This window comes from Lissotriton helveticus, chromosome 10, assembly GCF_964261635.1.
Source record: "Lissotriton helveticus chromosome 10, aLisHel1.1, whole genome shotgun sequence".
Taxonomy (NCBI): Eukaryota; Metazoa; Chordata; class Amphibia; order Caudata; family Salamandridae; genus Lissotriton; species Lissotriton helveticus.
The window spans coordinates 490,426,838-490,450,385 of NC_136071.1; the positions used below are offsets into that span (position 1 = coordinate 490,426,838).

The following is a 23,548-nucleotide window of genomic DNA, read 5'->3' on the forward strand; positions in this document are numbered from 1 at the left end:
TTGACTTTGTCTCTCAGGCATTGGTGGTTTTGCAGTTGTGGTCCCACACTGATGTCCTCTTCGTGGACACCTGGCTAGAGTTTGCACAACATATTGTTGCGGTGACAAAGGCAATAGCCCAACGACCTTTCAAGTGAGTACATCTCAAGCTCTTTTTAATTTGCTTAGAGGGTTAGTAATTAGGAGCCCTCTGGCATACAGACTCTTTGAGATTTTATGTGGCTGTTTTGGTGAGTAGTACCAAGTGAATGTTAAGACAACCAGTATCCATTTGGAAAAGGATGTTCGAGACATGTATGGGCTTGGATGAGTGAAAGATGTTTCTCTTCGAAGAAAGTCTTTCGACTCACTAGGTAGTGTGACTCTTTCTCTTGCTGGTAATTGGCATAGTAATCGACTCCATTGTTAGAATGTTATCATCCGCCATCTAGTTCGGACGTGTGTTGCCCCAGTATTGGAACTTTTATAGATTCCCATGCTTTGTATCATTCACCCGTCGTCGGATTGGGAGCCTCGGTAAATAAAAAATACCATAGCAAAAGGCACAAAAGTGAAAAATTAGGCCTAGGTCTCATCTCATTTTGTAGCTTATCCACCTCTTTGTGTAAAAGAGCCCAAACGTTCTGCAACAACCAATCAGCATAGCCTCACCTCATAGAACCCTCCTGAGAGATCCTCAGAGACTCAGATTTTTCTACCGCACGTTGTGCTAGGGAGTCTCCTCTGAGCTCAGCTCAGTTTTTTCTCTACTACTTGGATTCTATTACTTTTTTCTTCAAAATCAAAATGTCTGACAAGGAGAAGAAAGCTTTATTTAGAGCTTGTGATACATGTTCTAAAAAGAGGCTGTTTGTGGAGGACAAGCATGAGGACTGTATCTACTGCTTGTACCCTGACCACAAGGCCACAGATTGTAAAATCTGTAGGACTTTCTCCACAAAGACTTTAAGGGACAGAGAGGGCCGTCTGTTAACTTGGCTACAGAAGATGAAGTCTCGTAAGGAGGTAATTTCATCAGACGATGAGGACTCTTCTTCAGCTGCGTCCTCCAGAAGATCCAGAAAAAGGGGTAGGTCATCCCCTTCTACTTCTACTGAGCCACCTGTCAAAGCCTTGGAAAAGATCTCTGATAGGTCTGAAAGGGCTAGTCCCATTAAATCTCCTCACCGAGGTGAAAAGGAGAGGCAGGAACAGACAGCAGAGTCAGAAACAACCAAAAGAGTGAAAAAAGCTGTTTCTGTTACTTCTCCACCATCTCAGAAGGAGAAGGAGAGCAAAAAACCTTCTACTGTCCCTCAGGAAGGAAGACCTGACAAGACTCAGCGTCCGTCGACGACGAAATCAGCAGGTACGTCGACGACAGCTTCTAAGAAAGATCAAAGTACTCGTATGGCTCCGTCGACGGTTCCGTCGACGGTGACTTCGTCGACGACGGCAGCCTTGTTAGCCTCGTCGACGTTTAAAGTGCCTGTTCCCTGCTCGTCGACGATGGTGTCTACATTCTCGACGTCGACGATTATGACGACGAAGGTAGTGTCGAAGGCGGGGCGACGACGACGACGACGGCTAAGATGTTGATGACGACGAGCTCGTCGACGACACCGTCGATGAGATCTTCTTCTCCGTCGACAGTTCTGTCGACGGTCCTACCGACGACGATTACACCGATGTTACCGTCGACGACGAGTCCGTCGACGATCCAAAAAGTCCGCATTTCAATAAAAAAGCAACAAATAACACCGGAGATGACTTCTCCTAGGTGGGTAACACCATTGCCTTTACTTGAGTAGAGAGAAAATCATACAGTGTGCAGTCAAGGAACTAAGTAGTTCCTCTATCGGAATTAAAGAGCCTCACACACCCAGGGCGTTTAGGTGTGGAACACACCCTGACCGTAGGGTGTCCAGTGTCATCATTGGCTCACTGCTCCTCGTCCCCCTTTTAATCAGGGAAGCAGCCACGCTAATAAATCCTATTGTGGACTGGTTACCCTTTTTTAACATCCATACATTTCACACCGACTACACTTATTTCCTTCTGACTCATACACACCATCGGCAAGGAATAAAAGACCTCAGTCAAAAGGGTGCATCCATGCACCCCGTCAGACATTGCAGCGCCGGTCTGACGAGGAGCAGTGAGCCAATGATGACACTGGACACCCTACGGTCAGGGTGTGTTCCACACCTAAACGCCCTGGGTGTGTGAGGCTCTCTAATTCCGATAGAGGAACTACTTAGTTCCTTGACTGCACACTGTATGATTTTCTCTCTACTCAAGTAAAACCAAACCTCCCCCCTTCCCTCCCCCCCCCGGGGAACTTTGTACCCTTCTGTGCGCTCTTGTCCTGGACACGTACACTGGACCCCATTTAAATATCGTCCATCCTCGAGTTCCTTTTGTTGTTGGAAAAAAAAAAAATAACACCATTGCCTCCCACTCTACTATTGGATGAGGAGTCCGACGAGGATGATAATGGGCCTTATGGCGATGCCTACAGCCCATCGGACTTAAATGTAAAATGTCAAGATACAGATTTGGAATACTATTATGATGAAGAGCGCCAATATGTCCAACAGGACAGGCCTCCACAGGCTTTACATCAGGACATGGTGGCGATGCCGTCTTCTCTGATTTCGGATTTGCAATTAATGTTGCAAGACTATAGGAACAGATTTCCTACGCAAACAACAGTACAACCGGAGCGTCCTCCTACTCCGTCTATTCCTGCTACTTCTGCGGCTGCAGTGACGCCTGTGGTTTCACAAGTTCCAGAGCCGGAAACTTTGCAAGAGGTTGCGCCTGTTCAGGATGACAATGTCTCCTCTGATGACAATCTTCAAGAAGATCCTCTTCAGGATCCGGATAGAAACTTTGATGATGATGATGACCTTCAGGATCCGGATGCTCCGGTACCGGATACTGCTACCTACCCTCCAGCTGATATTGGAGGTTTCCATAACCTTATGGAGAGGGCGTCTAAGAGATTTGGCCTGCCGATTACTACGGTTCAGACAGACTGCTTCCTTTATGACTTTAAAGAATCTTACAAAAAGTCCATTCGGTCTATCCTAATAATTGAGCACGTATGGTCGGAAGGCATTAAAGTCATGCAAAATCCGGCGACAGTTATCCCTGTTCTTCCCCGGCTGGAGAAGAAGGATAAAGCACCAGAGGGCAGCCCAGCTTGCCTACTTGGGCAACCGAAACCGGATTCCGTTATTTCCCAAGCGGCCCAGAGTAGGTCTTAAAACCCATCAACTCCACTGACAACACCGCCAGACAAAGAAGGGAGACGTCTGGACAATGTGGGCAAAAGATTCTCGTCCATGGCCAGTGTCTTAGTTCGAGCTGCGAATGCTCTTGCCATCTTGGGCAGGTATGATCGCCAGATGTAGTGCGATTTGTCCCCATTTGTGGACCAGCTTCCAGAGGCTGCAAAGGATGATGCCAGGAAGGTTTTGATGGAAGGAGAGCGTTCCTCTTCGGAGGTGATTGATTGTGCTATGGACATAGCTACTACTGCTTTTCGTGCCCTGGCGGGGTCGGCTGTTTTACGACGTCAGGGCTGGCTGCGGGCAACCTGGTTTCGCCAGGAGGTCCAGAATAAGATATTGGATTTGCCATACGATGGAGACATGCTTTTCGGAAAGCATGTGGATGACGCCCTTCAAGGTATGAAAAAGGACACGGACACAGCTAAGTCCTTGGGCTCTTTAAATTACCGTAAGGTTCCATTCAGAGGTGCGAGGGGCAGAGGTTTTTCCTCATACAGAGGTGGCAACCAAAAGCGGTACTCTTCTTACTCGCAATCCTCCCAATCTTACAAGCCCCAATACTCCAATCAACGCCGAGGCCAGTCGGCGTCTTTCTCTCGCCAACCGCAGAGAGGGCACCAAGGTCGTCAAGGACGAGACCATTCTAAAGGACAATAGCGGCCTCTCTGCTCTTTCTACTGTTCCTACCCCTCCAATGACATCAGTGGGGGGAAGGATTTCTCATTGTCTAAAGAGTTGGAAAATTATTACATCAGACCAGTGGGTCCTAAATATCATTCAGAGTGGCCACACTTTGGAGTTTCAACATCTTCCTCCGAACAGAGCTCCAGGCGCCAACGGGTCCAAACATCTGGCCCTGCTACGTCTCGAAGCCCACCAGCTTTTCATCAAGGGGGCAATAGAACCCGTACCTCTTTCACAAAGGGGGAAAGGGTTTTATTCCAGGTTCTTCCTGGTTCTCAAGACAACAGAAAAATGGCGCCCCATATTAGATCTAAGGGAGCTCAACACCTATCTCATCAAGCTCTCCTTCAGGATGGTCACTCTCCAGGATATTCCTCCTTTGCTAAATCCAGGAGATTACATGGCAACTCTGGATTTAGAGGATGCTTATTTCCATGTGCCGATCCACCCAGCTCACAGACAATACTTGCGCTTCACAGTAGGCAAGAGCCATTTTCAGTTCAAAGTACTTCCTTTTGGCCTCCGGTCTGCGCCAAGGATATTTACAAAGGTGTTGGCTCCGGTGGCAGCATTCCTCAGGAAACAATCTCTGGAAGTTTTTCCCTACCTGGACGATTGGCTGGTCAAGGCTCCATCTTTCCAGGGAACTTCCAAGGCCATCTCGACCTGTATCCAACTATTCAGCCACCTGGGCCTTCAGCTCAACAACGACAAACCGGTTCTTCAACCATCCAGGACTGCAAGGTTCCTGGGATCCATGCTGGACACAACACGCTGCAAAGCGTATCCAACAGAAGAACGTCAAAACAAATTGATGTTATCGGCTCGCCTCTTGATGAATATGAAATCCCTGTCAGTACGGCTTTACAAGTCTCTGCTCGGATCGATTTCATCCTGCATACCATTGATTCCGCATTGCAGGCTGCGAATGCGTCCTCTGCAGGAGCAGCTCGACCAACAATGGCGCCAAGCGGAGGGCTCTTTCGACGACAGGATTACAGTGACACCAGCAATGGAAAAAGCATGCGAGTGGTGGTTGGTGAAGGACAACATCGCGAAGGGGTTAAGATTCACACTTCCTCCTTCTCCCATGGTTATCACCACGGACGCCTCGTTAGACGGCTGGGGAGCGGTGCCCCAGGAGCTACACGTGAGTGGTCACTGGGATTCAATTCACCGCAGGTGCCACATTAACCTGTTAGAACTCAAAGCCATTAGGTTAGCCTTACAGGCTTTTCTGCCGCGAATTCGAACACGTTCAGTGCTGGTCCGGACGGACAATACAACGGCCATGCACTATTTCAACAAGCAGGGCGGGACAAGATCCAAGATTCTCTCAAAAGAAGCTCAAGTGATTTGGTATTGAGCGATTCTTCACAATATTGCTCTGAAGGCAGAACACCTCGCAGGTTCGCTCAATATTACGGCGGATGCCCTGAGTCGACAGAAATCGATCAGCCACAAATGGGAATTGAACCAAACCATTCTGGAGGAAGTGTTCTCGGTCTGGGGAACCCCGACTGTAGACCTGTTTGCAACTCCGGAGAACACCAAATGCTGGTACTATGCTAGCTGGGATCACCATCCGGGGTCCTTGGGGAACGCGCTTTCGATTGCCTTGTACGGCGCATTCTTTTACGCTTTTCCTCCGACACCTCTAATCCCGAGATTGATCAGGAAAATCAAGGCGGAGCCGTGCAGAATGATCTTGATTGCACCGGCGTGGCCCCACCAGTTCTGGTACACGGAACTCCTTCTGCTCTCTCAGGACCATCCAATCCACCTGCAACCGGTTCCTTCTCTGTTGTCTCAGGGTCAGGTGCTCCATCCGGACCCGAGCTCACTTCACTTGACAGCGTGGCTCCTGAGTACAGGGAATTCCACAATCTAACCCTCACCAAGGAGTGTAGGGACATCTTGTCTCAAGCTCGGGCGCCAAGTACGAACAGAACTTATAGAGCTAAGTGGAAAAGGTTCTGCCTCTGGTGTCGAAGGCAACACCTTCACCCTTACACTTCAGCTCCGCATCAGATTTTGCCATATCTTCTGTCGCTAGCTAAATCTGATTGGCTCATTCTTCTGTGAAAGTTCATCTGGCAGCCATCGCAAGTTTCAGACGGACATCTTCAGGTCCTTCGCTGTGGTCCGCTAGAATTGTCAAGCAGTTCTTGAAAGGCCTGTTCAGGGTTTTTCCTCCAGTCCGTCCTCCTCCACCAGTCTGGCAACTTAATTTGGTCTTAGCCCAGCTGATGAAGGCACCGTTTGAACCCATTCACAAAACGGACCTTAAATTCCTATCTTGGAAGTTAGCTCTTCTGTTCGCATTGACATCAGCCAGAAGGATTAGCGAGCTCCAGGCTCTGACAATTGTGGAGCCTTTCCTGCAATTCAAACGGGATGTCCTCATCCTTCGGACGAATCCAAAGTTCATCCCGAAGGTTCCAAGTGACTTCCATCTGAATGAACCCTTAATTTTGAAGTTTTTTTTCCCACGACCTACAACTCCAGCAGAGAGGTCCTTGCATTCTTTGGACGTTCAAAGGTGTCTAAAGTTCTATTTGGAACGCACGAAAACTTTTAGAAAATCCTCACAACTGTTCGTATCCTACAGTGCCCGGCGGAAAGCTTTTCCGCTATCCAAACACAGCATTTCTCGCTGGATTTCCAGTGCTATTCAATTCTGTCATCAACAAGCGGGCAAACCGCTTGAAAGAAGAGTCCATGCACATTCCACAAGATCAATGGCATCGTCAGTGGCTCTTTTTTCAGGAGTCCCTATCAAGGACATCTGCAGGGCTGCAACGTGGAGCAGTACGCATATCTTCACGAAGCACTACTGCTTGGATTCCTCTACGAAGGATGATGCAGCTGTTGGACAAGCAGTCCTGAGGAATCTTTTTCAATGAGAGGTGAGCTTTCCCTACAATCCCTCCTTCCTGTAATGCACATTTTGTATCACTTGTGACATTCCTTGCTAAGAATACAAGTATATATATGTTTGCTTTTCCAATGTGAGTATCTATGTGGCAAGGTGGTAATATTCTTATAACAAAATGTGCTTTCATGGCTTACTGCTAGCTACTCTGATACAAAGCATGGGAATCTATGAAAGTTCCAATACTGGGGCAAGAAAACAAGTTACTTACCTGTAACTTTGGTTCCCCAGTATTGGTAATTTTCATAGATTTCCATGCGCCCACCCTCCTCCCCTGGGAAAGCTCGGCCTTTTTTACTGAGATAGTGGCTTTTGCACAACGGCTACGAAAATCTGAGGCTCTGAGGCTCTCTCAGGAGGGTTCTATGGGGTGAGGCTATGCTGATTGGTTGTTGCAGAAAGTTTGGGCTCTTTTACACAAAGAGGTGGATAAGCTACAAAATGAGATGAGGCCTAGGCCTAATTTTTCTCTTTTGTGCCTATTGCTATGGTATTTTTTATTTACCGAGGCTCCCAATCCGACGACGGGGGAATGATACATAGCATGGGAATCTATGAAAGTTACCAATACTGGGGAACCAAAGTTACAGGTAAGTAACTTGTTTTCTTCCTCAATTCCAGTTCAACACTGTTGTGGTGCACTTTTCTCGGTTCATACCTGCTTTCCGTTAGTATTGTTATCAATCACTGTCCCCTCCCTCTCTCTTCTGTTTGGGTCAATGACTCTCATTGACCACGGCTGCGCATGGACCTTCGCTTGTCTGGGCCTTACTTTGATTCCTAGGCGCCCCCCACCATGTCCACTCGGTAATGGAACGGACGCCCTTTCGTTTTTGTCCTCTGCGTCACAAAATATCCTCGTACCCTTCTCCATCAGGTGTGTAATCTATGCCTCTCCCCCGAACACGACGAGGTCAGCTGCAATGCTTGCCGCTCCTTCAGGTCCAAAAAGACTTTACGCAACCATTGGGCCCGACGCCTCGAAATAATTTGTAGGAGTGCAGACGATACACCAGACTTTTTGGACCCAAGAACTTTCAAGTAGAACATCACATACAAGGGACGTCATGGACGAAGGGACCTTCTCCCCCGAATGTAGCTCCTGCTCCGAAGTTGATATGCAAGTTCTCCCTCCTGCCCTACCAGTCGTGAGTACTGTGTCTCCACCACCTCGACATTGACCCCAGTAGACCACCAAATAGGGTTGACCTCCCATTTAAGAGTGACCTAACCATACTGTCAGGCCACTGGGGCCTTCGGGCCATGGTCTGCTCAGACCACCATCTTTGGACACGCACAACCCTAGCTCAGGCCGAAAAAGCCATCAAAGCTGCATGTTTCAGAGTCGCCCACCCCAGCTTCGGAATCGAATTGAGCTTCAGAGCCAAAAACTTCCGAATTAAAACACTGATTGCTGTTGACACCAAAACCTACCACATTGGAGCTTAAATCTTTGGAGCCAAAGACATTGGCATTGGAGCTGAGAACTTCGGCATCCAGCAAAACTGGCCATGGATCGGGGTCTGTGGGACCATTGCATCAAAGACTCCAAGACGAACTTGACTCTCGGCAAAAGCATGTTATGATCCATCCTGACTCAGGCCAAATAATCACAAGACACCCCCTCCACCCCACCCACACTGGTGCACAACCATCCAAGAATTATAACAAGAGGGTGGTGGCTGGGAGAATCGGTGCACACAACACACTATAGTTCCAAGGTAAATCTTTTCAAAGGTGAGTAAATTATTGTCCATATATCTTGTTTGTTGGTGCTCTGGGAGGAGGGAGAGCCACCCAGTTTTCCTCTGTTGGAAAAGAAACTTCTCCTCAATATTACAAAAAACTCCAAGCACTCAATGAATCAATGATTTATGATTGTTACAGTGTCCACTGTCCTTTATTTGAGCATCTGAACACTTGAAATTGTTGTTTATCTGTTTAGTCGTTGCATTATCCTTTTGGAATATTTGATTACTAATTCGTTGCCTGGACCCAGTACCAAGCATTTTCTTGTGTACATTTCGGAGAATACTTTTGAGGCCCTAATGAAGACTGATGTTAAATTTAAAATAACAGACGAAACATGTGTTTGCAAAGAACTAAACAGATCAACGGCAATGTAAAGTATTCGGATGCTCAAATAAAGGACAGTGGACGCTGTAACATTCACAAATTATTGATTCATTGAGTGCTCAGAGATTCTCACAACCTTCCAACAGGCAGCTGTCTTTTAAAGAAGCTTTGGGCGTTCCCACTCCACCCAAACAGAGGAAAATAATTGACAAATCTACAGGCCCTGTGCAAATTATTCCACCACTTTTTCCGGCTCCACTCCATTCACCCTCACCACCTACTTCGGCATCTGCCCCTGTATCATATTCCCCTGAAGGGTCCATGCATTCTTACTTAGACGGCAAAACTGATGGGAACACTTTCAGTATCTTACCACAGAATGACCCATGGGACATGCGTGACTCTGACCCACCAGCTAATACAGACCTGGATCTGTACCCTAAAATAACATCTCTCCCAGATGACACTACTGCTTACTGTACTTAATTGGTAGGGCTGTCACCTTTTATAAGGTGCACCTACCTACAGAGCCCCCTGAGGATGGCTACTAATTTGAAACACTCTCCTCCATACAGCGTTCTACAGAATATTTGCCTATCCTTAAGGATATGCTCCGTCACACCTCATAATATTTAATGTTCTGGTCCGATCTGGGGTTGTAACACCAACAGTAGATAAAAAGTATAAGGTGTCCCCTAGTTGCCCCATAGATATCAAAGGTCAACTTCCACCAGACTCTTAAGTAGGGGCAACTGCACATAAAAGAGCAATTTTCTAATCATCTGGTGAAGCCCTTCCACCAGATAGAGAAAGTAAAAAGATTGATGCAGCTGGAAAGAGGGTGGCCACAGAATCTGATAATCACTGGTGTATCACAAACTCTTTCTGCCTCCTCTTCAGGTATGATGGCACCCACAAGATGGAGAAGCTCCTTCAATACCTCCCAGAGGAACGCAAAAACAGGTCTATCATATAGCTTCTGAGGGTAAGTTAATATCTAACACAACTATACGTTGTGCCCTTGATGCTGCTGATACTGCAGCAAGAGGAATAAACTCTACCCTATTACTATGCAGACGTGCCTGGCTTCGGGTCTCAGGGTTAAACCTGAGGTACAGCTAAATGTCCTGGCCCTCCCATTCAATGGGGGACATCTATTTGGCCCTCAGGTAGATGCCCACCTAGCAAAAATCAAAAAAGAAAATGAGACAGCCAAAGCCATGGGAGCATTGCAGGCATCTTCTCACCGTGGCTCCTTTCACCATTAATCTTACTGTGGAGAGTTTAAGACTATCTCTTCTGAAACCTCCACCTCATACCAGCGGCCACAAGCTCAAACCACCTCACCTAGAGGATACTACTGAGGCTCATATAAGTGTAACAACTCCAGAGGCAAAGGCAGATTTACCAAACCATCCACTACAAACACCAAACTCTGACTTGCCACTCATTCTCCCTGATCACCCCACACCTGTAGGGGTTGACTACAAAAGTTCTTTCCTGCCTGGTGGAGCATCACTTCCAACCAGTGGGTGTTGGATATTATCCAAAATGGTTATCGTCTGGAGCTCACATCCATACCTTCCAACATTCCACCTCACAAACACACACTTTCCTCACAACATCAGCAGTTGCTAAGGGAAGAAGTACAAGCACTCCTCAAAAAAAGTAGCTGTGGAACCCGTCCCTCTCCATCAACGGAGCACATGATCTATTCACTATACTTCTGTATTCCCAAAAGGACAGGTCCATCAGACCAATCTTGGTTCTCAGACCCCTCAGGACCTGTCCTGGATGTTCGGCCTGGACTAGGGTCTAAACTGGAATGGCAAGGCGTGCAAATAAAATGAAGTTGACCCCAGTCAATAGAGTTGGCTGGGGTGAATGTTTGATTTGTTCAGCATTCCCCCCATCATATGCTCTTTTTGCATTTGTCGCCCTAAGTGGTAAGGGTATGCCCAGACATGGGTCCCGTGCTTGCTACGCCACCAGATTCAAACAAGTCAAGTTGATGAGGGGTGATACTCCAAAATCGGTCCCAGGATGCTTGTTTCTGGTCCAGGGAGGACCTGGCCTGGCAGTTTGGGCTGGACTGTTCCCTTGGAGAGCAGGAGCAAGACTGATTTGCATATGGTTGGCTCTGAACTGGAATGGCGTGGTGTGCAAAAAAGCAATATATTTAACCCAAATCTGTGACTTGGGGGTGAATATTGGATTTGTTTAGTTTTCCGTCCGTTATCTGTTCTTTTTGCAATTCTCAGATCCCTAAACCAGTACATTCTCTCAGAGCATTTTCACATAGTCACTCTTCAAGATATCCCGCTGTTACTACAAGGCGACTTCATCGCTGCACTCGACCTTATGGATGCCTACTTTAATATTCCTATTTACCCAGCACATCGCCGATATCAAGGGTTTCTAATAAATGGTCAGCATTTCCAGTTCAAAGTGCACCCCTTTGCGGTCACTACAGCGCTCAGTCTTCATCAAATGTCTTGTGGTAGTGACTTCTCACCAGCGTAGACAAAGCATACATGTCTTTTCATATCTAGAAGACTGACTGATCAAAAGCATGACTTGTCAAAAGTGTTACCAACACACTCCAGTCACTATAAACCTACTGCACGAACTAGGTTTTACTATTAGCGCCTTAAAATCTAGCCCCTTCAGATCTAACCTTACCTAGAAGCGATTCTCAACTCTCAACTGGGAAAAGCTTATCAAAATATTACCCGGATGGTCATTCCAGGCACTCATTGTCCAATTCCATCCAGGTCAACAGGTAATGGTGAAAACAGTCACGCGTCTCCTCGATATGATGACTTCATGTATAGGCAAGGTACCTCATGCCAGATTACACATGCCTCCGTTTCAGGAATGCTTAGCACACCAATGGTCTCAATCATAGGGTCAATGGACAGATCTAGCGTTGGTAGGCCGTCAACCTTGGCATTCTCTGCAATGGTGAAACACCAACAAGCGTTTAAAAGGTCGGCCTTTCCAAGACCTAGTTCCGCAAAGAATCATAACAATGGAGACCTCCCTTACGGGATGGGGAGTGGATTGGCAACATCTCACTGTCCAGGGACACTGGGCATCAAGTTAGCACCACCTCCACATAAATCACCTGGAGTTACTAGCTGTTCACCTAGCACCAAAAAGCCATCCTTTCTCACATCATTAGCAAAGTAGTCCTCATCAAAACGGACAACATGACAGCCATGTATTATCTCCTGAAGCAAGAAGGCGCCAAGTCCCCTCAGGTTTCTCATTTAGACCAGGCCATTTGGAGGTGGGATCTTCGACATAACATTCACCTGTTAATGGAGTACATACCGGGAGTGGACAACGACTTTGTAGATCTCACGAGGATGCGCCAAAAAGTCCACAAGTGGGAACTCCATCCGCAAATCCTCCACCAAAACTTCCAGAGTTGGGGACAACTACAAATAGTCCTCTTCGCCACACAAATGCTACATGCCCAAATTTCGCCCTCCAGGTTTCCACGCCCACAGTCCAGGGGCAACGCACTATGGATGAGTTGGTCAGGGATATTTGAATATGCTTTTCCGCCTTTTCCACTGCTTCCGTTTCTGGTTCGTAAACTTCGGCAGACAGCTCTCATCCTAGTCATTCCCACATGAACAAAACTGACCATGGTTCACCACACTCCTCAGTCAGCAGTTCCCCACAAACTACTAATCTGGCTTCTGAGGTCTTAGAATTTGGTTACTTCAGTCTCCCACAACAATATATGCAACAATGTATGGACATTCTCAAAGATGCATACAGACCTATTACTCAGGCCTTTTACGCTGCTAAATTAAAAATATTTTTGGGCTATCGTCATTCGAAACATATTGATCCATTTGCAGACAAAGTACAAGACATTGTCTGCTACTTATTTCTTTTGCACATCTCTGGTTTAGCGTATACATCCATAAGGCTACATCAAGCTGCAGTAGCCACATACCTACAGAATAGGCAACACTCTTCCCTATTCATAATTTCAGTCAACAAGGCCTTCCTGGTAGGTATTAAAAGTCATTCCTCCTAGTGTGCCACCAGCTCCCACATGTAATCCCAATATTGTATTAACAAGATTATGGGCCCTCCATTTTAGCCCCTCCACTCCTACCCCCTCCAGTTTTTATCCTGGAAGGCAACATTCTTGGTCGCTATACTTCGCTTAGACGTGTCAGTGAGTTTCAGGCTCTAATATTAGAAGAACCTTTCTTTCAAGTACAAAGGGATCCTACACTAGCGCGACTCCAGGGCGGATGCCTAGTGGAGAGAGTTGTTTGGACGGCACTTTTTAAAACTCTTTTTAAAACCCATCTGGAGAATTGTGAATTGTGAATCTGTGTTGCTTTTAAAATTTTGCCGCTTTGTATATGTGGCCCGTGCCATTTTTTTAATTGTACTACCTTGCTCTCGCCCCATCTTTCTCTCCTGAGGCGAAAAGCCGGGAGATCTTCCTATCACTCTACTCGCAGGCAGTGCGCTCGGTTCCAACTCCTGGGGGCTGACGAGCACCTACCTGTTTCCCTTCGTTATCGCGCCGCTTCTTTCTGCTACCCTGTTGCTGACTTGATCTGGGCGCTCCCATCTCAGCTGATTACGAGCTGAGGGGCATTGAGGGACGGGGAGGCTGCGCACAAGCACTGCGGCCATCTTGGGTGAGGAAGGCTTGCGGACTCACGGGCGGGACTATAAATTTAGTGTCCCTGTTGAGTTCTGGTTAGACCTACACTAGCGCGACTCCAGGGCGGATGCCTGGTGGAGAGAGTTGTTTGGACGGCACTTTTTAAAACTCTTTTTAAAACCCATCTGGAGAATTGTGAATTGTGAATCGGTGTTGCTTTTAAAATGTTGCCGCTTTGTATATGTGGCCCGTGCCATTTTTTTAATTGTACTTCCTTGCTCTCGCCCCATCTTTCTCTCCTGAGGCGAAAAGCCGGGAGATCTTCCTATCACTCTACTCGCAGGCAGTGCGCTCGGTTCCAACTCCTGGGGGCTGACGAGCACCTACCTGTTTCCCTTCGTTATCGCGCCGCTTCTTTCTGCTACCCTGTTGCTGACTTGATCTGGGCACTCCCTTCTCAGCTGATTACGAGCTGAGGGGCATTATGGGACGGGGAGGCTGCGCACAAGCACTGCGGCCATCTTGGGTGAGGAAGGCTTGCGGACTCACGGGCGGGACTATAAATTTAGTGTCCCTGTTGAGTTCTGGTTAGACCTACACTAGCGCGACTCCAGGGCGGGTGCCTGGTGGAGAGAGTTGTTCGGACGGCACTTTTTAAAACTCTTTTTAAAACCCATCTGGAGAATTGTGAATTGTGAATCTGTGTTGCTTTTAAAATGTTGCTGCTTTGTATATGTGGCCCGTGCCATTTTTTTTAATTGTACTACCTTGCTCTCGCCCCATCTTTCTCTACTGAGGCGAAAAGCCGGGAGATCTTCCTATCACTCTACTCGCAGGCAGTGCGCTCGGTTCCAACTCCTGGGGGCTAACGAGCACCTACCTGTTTCCCTTCGTTATCGCACCGCTTCTTTCTGCTACCCTGTTGCCGACTTGATCTGGGCGCTCCCTTCTCAGCTGATTACGAGCTGAGGGGCATTGAGGGACGGGGATGCTGCGCACTAGCACTGCGGCCATCTTGGGTGAGGAAGGCTTGCGGACTCACGGGCGGGACTATAAATTTAGACGGGGGGCTCCGCGCAGCGGACGCGTTCAGCGGACGCGCCTGTCCCGCGCCAAAGGAGCACCTAAGGAAAGCCCATCTGCGCCCGTCAGCGTCCCGGAGGCGGACTGGGACTGGAGCTGTCGAGCCCTGATCGAGGCGACCATGTCCGGGAGGAAAATGATTACATACCCCCGCGATGAGCTTTTGGCGCTTAGGAATAAGGGTAAAAACTGTAGCATTGTATTTCCTGTTTGTCGTCGGGTCAATAGGCGTTGTTCTAACTGTAGATGGCTTCCAAATAATGGTTCCATCTCTACTTCGCAATCAATCCCTGACATGAGCACCTTTTTACTTCTTAACACTAGGTCGCTGGGAAAACATGCTCTAGATATCTATAATTTGCTGTCTGACACCAAGCCTAACTGTCTTTTCCTGACTGAAACATGGTTAGGGGATTGTTCGGCCCCTGACTTAGCCACGGCACTCCCTCCTGACTATGTAATTTTTAGAAAGGACAGAATTAAAGGTAGGGGAGGTGGTGTGGCGTTGATAGTGGATAAGCGTGTGGCTTGTTCTATCTCTCCCACTGCCGATATTCAGGGGTGTGAAACCTTGGGTTTATCGTTGGCACTGTCCCCGTATCAATCATGTTCCGGCCTTTTCGTCTATAGACCTCCAGGTCCCATGGGCTCGTTCCATGAAGAGCTTCACTCAGTGATCTCTGCCCTTTGCATTAAGACACAGCACTGTTTGCTTTTGGGCGATTTTAATATTCATATGGATATGGAGGAGGCGGCAGACACCATTAAACTCAGTGGCACTGCCATTTCGCTGGGTCTCCTTCCGCGTCTTACCGCCTCCACCCATATCAAGGGCCATATGCTTGACCAAGTATTCTCCACTGTCCTGTTAATCACCTCCGCCCCTTTACCTGTTTTATGGTCTGATCACTATTTAGTGAATTTTCAAATCACCCACACTGACAGAACATCTCGGAGTGGGTTAGTTCGTCCTGTGCAGAACTCCAGAGCTCTCCATTTGGTCTCTCCTGACATGCTGGCGCAGGCGCTACTCCTTCATCCATGCCTGCGATCAGGTACTTTGGAGACCGATCTCGAACATCTGCAGACATGGCTTGTTCAGCGACTAGACAAACTTGCACCGGTCTGTGCGGACCATAAGAACTCGTCTCGGGCATCTGCCCCTTGGTTTTCTCCTGCCTTGGCGGAGAAGCGGCGGCATTGCAAAAAAGTAGAAAGAGCTTGACGGCGACAATACGATCTAGCTGCTAAGGAGTTATATAGGGAATCCATCAAGGAATACCACCGCGATATCACTCTGGAAAAAAAGTCCTATTTTGCAAGAAGAATAGAGGCAGCGTCTAACTCGTGTAAAGAAATCTTCCTGGTCGTGAAAGAATTTACCTCTTCTTCTTTGTGTATGCCCAAGAGCTCTCACTCTGAAAGCTGGGTTTCGGAGCTAGCCGACTTTTTTGCCAATAAAATTATAACCATCCAGGCCTCCTTTTCATCTCAGGGTGCGATGATTGTTCAGGATGTGGAGACACCACCACTGATTCCTGCTGAGGAGATTCCGACTCTTTCACGTTTTCCTCCCCTCCCTTTACAAGCCTCTCTTGACCTTCTCATGAAACTTAAGTCCGGTTCCCCTTTGGATCCTTGCCCGGCTAAATTTTGCGCCAATATCGCTCAAGTCATTAACCCCTTAGTTAATCCACTGCTTAACCTTTCCCTGAGCTCAGTGGTGGTCCCTCAGGCCTGGAAACAAGCCCTTATTTTGCCACTCCTGAAGAAGCCCAATTTGGGCCCCTTGGCCCATGCCAACTATAGGCCTATCTCCCTTTTGCCGGCTTTTGCGAAGATTGCGGAGAAACACGCTCACCAAACCCTGTCGAACTTTCTGGAGACTAATAACATCCTGCACCAGTCACAGTCGGGCTTCCGGTCCAATATGAGTACCGAGACGGCGTTGCTGGAAGTCACAGAGTCCATTAAAGAAATCCTGGACTCTGGAGGCAAAGCAATGCTCGTAATGCTTGATTTCTCGGCGGCTTTTGACACCGTCCCCCACGGCCGTCTCCTTTTAAGACTTCGGGAGATTGGTCTGACGGGGACGGTGTACAATTGGTTTGAGTCTTTTCTAGCGGATCGCCAAATAACGGTCTGGGTTACACCTTTCTCTGCCGTGGTGCCGTCACTGGAGGTCGGAGTTCCCCAGGGCTCGATTTTGAGCCCGACTCTTTTTAAAATCTATATGGCCCCTCTGGCGGCACTGGCGGAGTCACGTGGAGCCGGATCGTGTCATATGCTGAAGACACTCAGCTTCTCTTCGCATGTGACAAAAACTCGGACTTCGATGGGGAGAGCATCCGCGGGTGTCTCGAGGATGTATTCCAATGGTTTCAGCGGAACAGCCTTAAGTGTAACTCCGATAAGTCGGAGGTGCTTTTCTTCGGATGTCCTTCAGGCCCGAATTGGAAGTCCTGGTGGCCGAAGGCCATGTTTCCCCCTTCTGCAGCCTCAGTAGTAGCCAAGAATCTGGGAGTGCAGGTTGATGCGGATCTGTCATTGAAACCGCAGGTGCTCGGCCTAGTGGGTAAATGCTTTGGCCTCCTGAAAATGCTCAGGAAATTCCTGCCCTTTCTGTCTCTGGATCACAGAAGAATCACAGTGCAGGCACTGATTGGTTCCCGGTTGGATTATGCCAACGTGCTTTACCTTGGCCTCCCGGACTTCCTCCTAACGCGTCTCCAAATTGTTCAAAACTCGGCAGCGCGGGCCATCTTTGGACTCCATAGGAGATCGAGTGCGAGTGATCTTTTAAAAACTTTGCATTGGCTGCCTATCAGAAAGCGCATCATCTTTAAAGCGCTTACTCTGGCTTTCAAGGCACTTCACGGTACTGGCGCTCAGTACATCCGTAAACGGTTGGAATTCTATCAGCCTTCGAGGGCACTCAGATCAGCTTCTCTCGCCCTGGCCACTGTTCCAACTATCAGGCGGGCCCGGTGTGGCGGCCGTTCTTTCCAACACTTGGCGCCACTGCTGTGGAATGCCCTGCCTCTGTCTTTGAGGACTAATGTCAACCTTCTGGCATTTAGGAAGAACCTCAAATCTTGGCTATTTGTCCAGTAGTTTCTTCTCTGTCTGGCTCCTCCGCTCTGTACCGCTTTGTGTTTTTTTTCTAGCGCCGGGACACTCCTCGGAGTAGCTGAGCGCTATATAAAACAAATTTTAACATAACATAACATACAGTTTTACCTCACACCAAACCCAAATTTCTTTCAGAGGAGGTCTCACAATTTCACCATAATCAGTCTATTGAACTTCAAGTCTTCCCCCCCCCCCCTACCTGGGTCAGTTTCAGAAAGGGCTTTGCACACGTTAGATGTAAAATGAGCTCTCATGTACCTCATTGACAGGACTTAGTCATTTAGGAAAACACAACTTTTTCTTTCACAAAACCTCCTAAAGAAAAGGCCATTTCTAAAGCAGGCTTTGCACAATCAATTATTAAATGCATCCAAACATGCTATGCTAAAGCTAAAACAACTTTACCAATTCTTCTTAGAGCTCACGCCACTCGCAAAAAGGGAGCTTCAATGCTTTCTTAGGCAATATACCTATAGCTGACATAGGTAAAGTAGATACAAGGCTAAAGCAGCTACATTGTCTACAGTGCCAATGTGGGCCAAGAAGTTCTACGTATACGATTTCAAACAGCTGTGACTCCCACAGGCTAGCCACCACTTAAGGAGGAATTTTAGATTCTATGCTAAACATGTGTAGCTACAGCAAAAATGTTACTTACCCAGGAAGCATCTATTTGTGGCATATAGTGCAGTACATTCACATGCACCCACCCTCCTCTTCAAATGCCTGTGTCTGTTACAGTTACTATAACAATCTTATTTCACATAGACATCTCTATACACCGCGCTTTCTTTCAGGTTTCATCCTCACCCGCCACATGGGATAACAATCTATCAATGGAGTCGATGACCATGCTCATTGCCAGCAAGAGGAAGAGCCACACTACCTTGTGACTTTAAATACTTTCTTAGAAGAAAAACAATTTACACACATCCTAGCCCAACAGAAGATGGCAGGATTACTCTTAGCATGTGAATGTACAGATTTGAATGCACAGTACTACATGCCACAAACAGATGCCTACTGGGTAAGTAAAATATTCCTTACTCTACCAGCTTGACCAACAAATTGTATCTAAGGATTGGCATTGCCTTATATTTTTTGAGGAATTAAGTAAATACGTGGAATAGAAACAGTGTCTGACAGACCCTTGTAAGATTGGAAGCAGAGTATGATCCAAATCAGGAATATCGTGTTCAATGTAGATAAAGTTAAATATAAATTCAGATAACTGGATGTGTTCGGATTTTTGAGAATTCATTTATGTAAGAAAAGCACATTATTGAAGTTTGCATGCCAGCAAATGTTCCCACTGCTTCTTCTTCACTGGTGTGTGACTCCGAAAGGTAATTTAGAGTTGGCAAACTAAGGTGGAGAGTTGAGGTGTTTCTACCAGTGAGTCTTAGCTAACCATCCATAAAGACAAGAAACAATGGCAAAGTCATTATGTTCCTGAGGAACAGTATTATGCATTGGGTGCACTTGAATGAAATTCTGGGGGTCAACTTCTTGGCCTTCGGGGAACAAAGCTAGAAGATACCAAAAGGAAGTGAAGAAAGTGTCAGATGGACTGAGCCTTCTCCACTTCCTTGCTACATTCACTCAGGTGAGACCACTCTAAGCAGAATGCTGCCACCAAGAACACTCCTATTCCAGTAGATGGTATTCCATCACCTTGTTGAAAGAAGCTGTGCAAAAGCTTGGCTACTGACTAATGCATAGTTTGCATATCCCACTGGCCCCAACCCTGTTAACGTAAGATCTGTTCGTTTGATAAGCATGGAAAGAGCTATGTAATTTTTCTGCAGGATAGCTTTGTTGAGTGCTTTGCTAAAATGTCATTCCTATATTGAATTTATATGCTGCTTTTTGCCAAATAAAACAAAGATAGTGCAATATAACAGTAGTGCATATAACTGAAATAAAATGTAATCAATTCGGCTTCCCCATTAGATAACATTGTGGGAACTTGGACAAATGACTTTAGCTAACTGTGCTGCAGTCCACTTGCCTTCACAATTTGGAAGCACATGTAAATCTTACAGAATTGGCCACTGTAGAAATATTGGATGAAAGGGTCATTTGGGGTGCATGAGTTTTTTTTCTCCACGAAAAATGTAATTTTTGGATTAAGCTAAGACTAAGCATAGACAGAAATTACATTAACTTGGAATAAAACCTCAAACCTCCCGGTTTGCATTCACACTGAAATTTGTTGAATTATTTAGAATGCAAGTTCTTTAACCATTACTATATTTGGATCTGATCAAACTAAAGGTGCTAGCAGGTTCTTCTGATTACTACCAGTGTCTCCTTAGCTCTACGTTAGACTTCATGTCCGGCTTGCTCAACAGTGTTTTGTCACTGGCAAAGGTGAGGACTTCATGGCTTGCTCTACAGTGTTTTGTCACTGGCGAAGGTCAGGGCTTCATTGTGTGTTGCATAGGGTTGACAAGAGGTACCATTGTGAGTGGAGCTTGTGACCCTCCTGCATTTTAAGCTAGATGTCTAATTTTCCTAGACTCCTACACGCAGTCTGTTTGTATCGATCTGGATGCTGGTCTGTGTTCCATCGGAACTTGACCAGCAGTGTAGGCTCTTTTTGAGTATTCTAACCCACAAGGATCCAGTCTGTTTCTCCTATTCAACCAACCCACATTCAGCATGGGTGGAGGCATATAGGAAAAGTTGCTTCCATGTAACACTAGTTCTCATGCTAAAGTATCTTCCCTAAATTCATAACTCTTCTGCCTTCCCTTAACTAGATGCTCAGGTTGCGTAAAGGGATTCTTTGAACAAAAAATTAATAAACATGGTTGTGATGTTGGAGAAAAAGTATCCAACTCTGTTTTTCTGGGGTCCCTGATAAACAAAGTTTTTGCTGAAGAAATAATGTGTTGCCAGTCTCGTTTTCAAGATGTTAAAATCTTGTGTAAAAATGTCTCGCTTTGCTATAAAAATGTATCAGCAACAGGCTATGTTTGTCATGCCCCCAGTTTAACTTTATGCAATTAAAAAGTGTTAGGCAGTCAAAAAGCGAATGTTAATGTTTGAAAACTAAGAACTGGGCGTAAAAACCGTATTCTAAAAGAGGTATACAGAATGCAGAAGAGGATAAAGTGCTTGATTGACTGGTGTGACTATCCATCGCACGGGCAATACGATAATGAGGGAAACCAATGGCCTGTAACAAAAAAGGCCACTACAAAACGTATCTTAATCCCTCTTAGCTGTGTGAGATAAAATCTAAACTCCGGCACCTTTACCCATGTTAACCCCTTGTGTGCTTCGAACGGCCCCCGGCCGTCCGACGTCACGGTGGGCGTGCGCCCGCACAACGCGAAAATTAGCGCAGCGCAGAATAGGACTCCATACCATTGGTAGTTGACAATGGCACATATGATTGGACCGGTACCAGGTCCAAAACTTTCTTAAAACGAACTTCCTCTTTGTATTTGAGAAACTTTTCCTTCACCTGGCTCTTAATATGTGGACTTAATCTTATCGGGTTCTTCAAAAAGCTTGTTCAATCCCAGGTCTTGAAGAGTATTTTTAATATACTTGAGCCATGGGATGGCTATCATGTTGCTCTGCTCAAGACAGTCTTCCACTATTCTTCGTGTGAAGCTGAATTCAGGAAGTGTACCAAATTTTAATCCACAGTTGAATAGGAGCCAGGCCTACCGTATCTTCTAAAAAAACCTACCAACAGTTTGTTATGAGTTCTGAAACTTGGGATAGATTTAGGCGCCACTAGTAACCTGTCTAAACATTTATTCTCTGCCCCCTATTCTGCATCAAAAGGAACCCGCGCTAAGGATTTTGCTTAAAAAAGCATAATCATTTCTTTTAGGGTCTTGTGTCCTATTTTCCTGGCGAACCTAAAAATTGATTTGCAAGAAGCCTCCATCCCCTGGGACCTCTGAGTTATTAATATTTCACAGTGCATTGTTTCATAAAACATGAGACCTAGGTAATTAAAATCCTTTGTCTTAATAATTGGCTGAATTTAGTTAACCCATGGTGCCCACTACTTTCTTTGCTGTGATAGTGTGCAGAGCCGCAGAGATCTTGCAATTATCCACAGTGGAGCCTAATGCAAGACTGCTGACTGAGATTCTGCAGCCTTGGCCATGGACATCTGATATGTTGCTGCTGTTTAACAATGCCCTGAGCGAGTCCCTCATGGTTGCATGTTCGAAACCTTATTCTCTTCTACCTGTGAGCCTCCAAATTGCTTGGCACCACATGCTGGTTCCTGGGAACCCATCCTTTCTAATACAGCATCCAAAGTCTTGTTGTTCCGGCATCCATGACAATGATGAATCCTAATGCCTTTTTACTGCTCCACGGGACAGGGAATCAAAATATTGATGCTTTGATCAAAATAGTTTTTTTGTTTTTTTATCCCCCAGTCTAGCTCTGGTTCTTAACACTTTGTGCCTCTTGTGCTGTTACAGACACACGCCTTTTGATATATGGACTTTGCTTGTCCTCCCTGTGGTGATCAAGAACTCCTTTGCGCAGCCTGTACATGACGTCCAGGATGTGGCTTAATACATTGTGAGAGCCAGTATGGACACTACAGATTGTGTAACCCCAACAGTGTTGTTATCCATCACCCCACTTGGAGTCATGCTACTGGCTTTTGAGAGGTCCAAGCTTCCTTGATGAGCATGCCTTTTAATGGAGCCAGACTCTTTGGAGAGAAAGCAGGTTCTGCCCTGGTCCTGGAATGGTTCCTTGACCTCAAAGATATGGCGTGCTTTTTGGGCTTTCTTTTTCCTGCTCAACAGATTCATCAGGAGTATCATGAACTTCTGAGGTTACTAGAGAGACCTTGCCTACTTTCATAGACAGTCCTTACAACATGTCCATCAACCGGTCTAGTCCTTTCATGGCCTCAAAGGAAGGGGTGGTGGCGCAGGGCGTGGACAGATACAGCAGCCCTATTCTTCCTCCTTGCTTTCTGCGACGTCCAGAAAGCAACTTTAGTTCCATCTCCACCTGTCATGTTAGTCAGCTAGTAGGAAATATCTGTAGAATACCTAGCTGGCATGCAATTATACCATACCATTGGGTTCATCAGGGTGTTCATTTAGCCAGACATCAGCAGACCATGTCGATATTCTCTCTAGAGAAGTTTAGATACTACTTGCCACGTGCATATTTTATGAGCAAAATATACATATTCGACCCATGCAGAAAATTACCTTTATGGGGGGGGCCCTTCCTGGACACAGTGGCTTTTTAGGCCTTTCCGTCCTTGTTCCAGCCCTGATGGTTCTGAGGTTTCTGGGTCTCCTGGCCTCGTGCATAGTTCTGGTGCCTCATGCTTGTTGGCAAAGACATAAAGCACCCCAGTATTGACTGCAGAGGCTCCTTTGCCTTTACTAAGCACAACATTGTAGGGCAGTAGTTCCCCATCTGTGCGCCCAAAACCAGCCAGAGGCGTCGCAGTTGCAGAGCTTGGTCCATTACATAGTCTTCGGGCGTCAGGAAGGAATCTTTGCTTCCCTACAAATATTTTGACATTTAAGGTTTAAAAAGTTGCTTTTTCACTCACGGTGCCCCATGCCAAGAGCTCCCATCGTTCCATATCCTCCATCGCTATCCCTCATGGGTGGATCCTTAAGTTTATAAATAATTGTAAGGGGAGGTTGAATCCACCATAGGCGTTCATGTAGGACACCAACTCTTCACTCCCTCCTCTGG

General features: G+C 46.6%; 1 protein-coding gene across 1 annotated transcript in view; it reads left to right on the forward strand.

Annotated features, from left to right (window-relative positions):
* Positions 1-23,548, forward strand: part of EME2 (essential meiotic structure-specific endonuclease subunit 2) — a 175,961-nt gene that overhangs the window by 116,801 nt on the left and 35,612 nt on the right. The window contains exon 6 of the mRNA XM_078662984.1: positions 18-133. Coding sequence (XP_078519110.1) covers positions 18-133 — 116 coding nt within the window. The remainder of the gene's footprint in view (positions 1-17; positions 134-23,548) is intronic.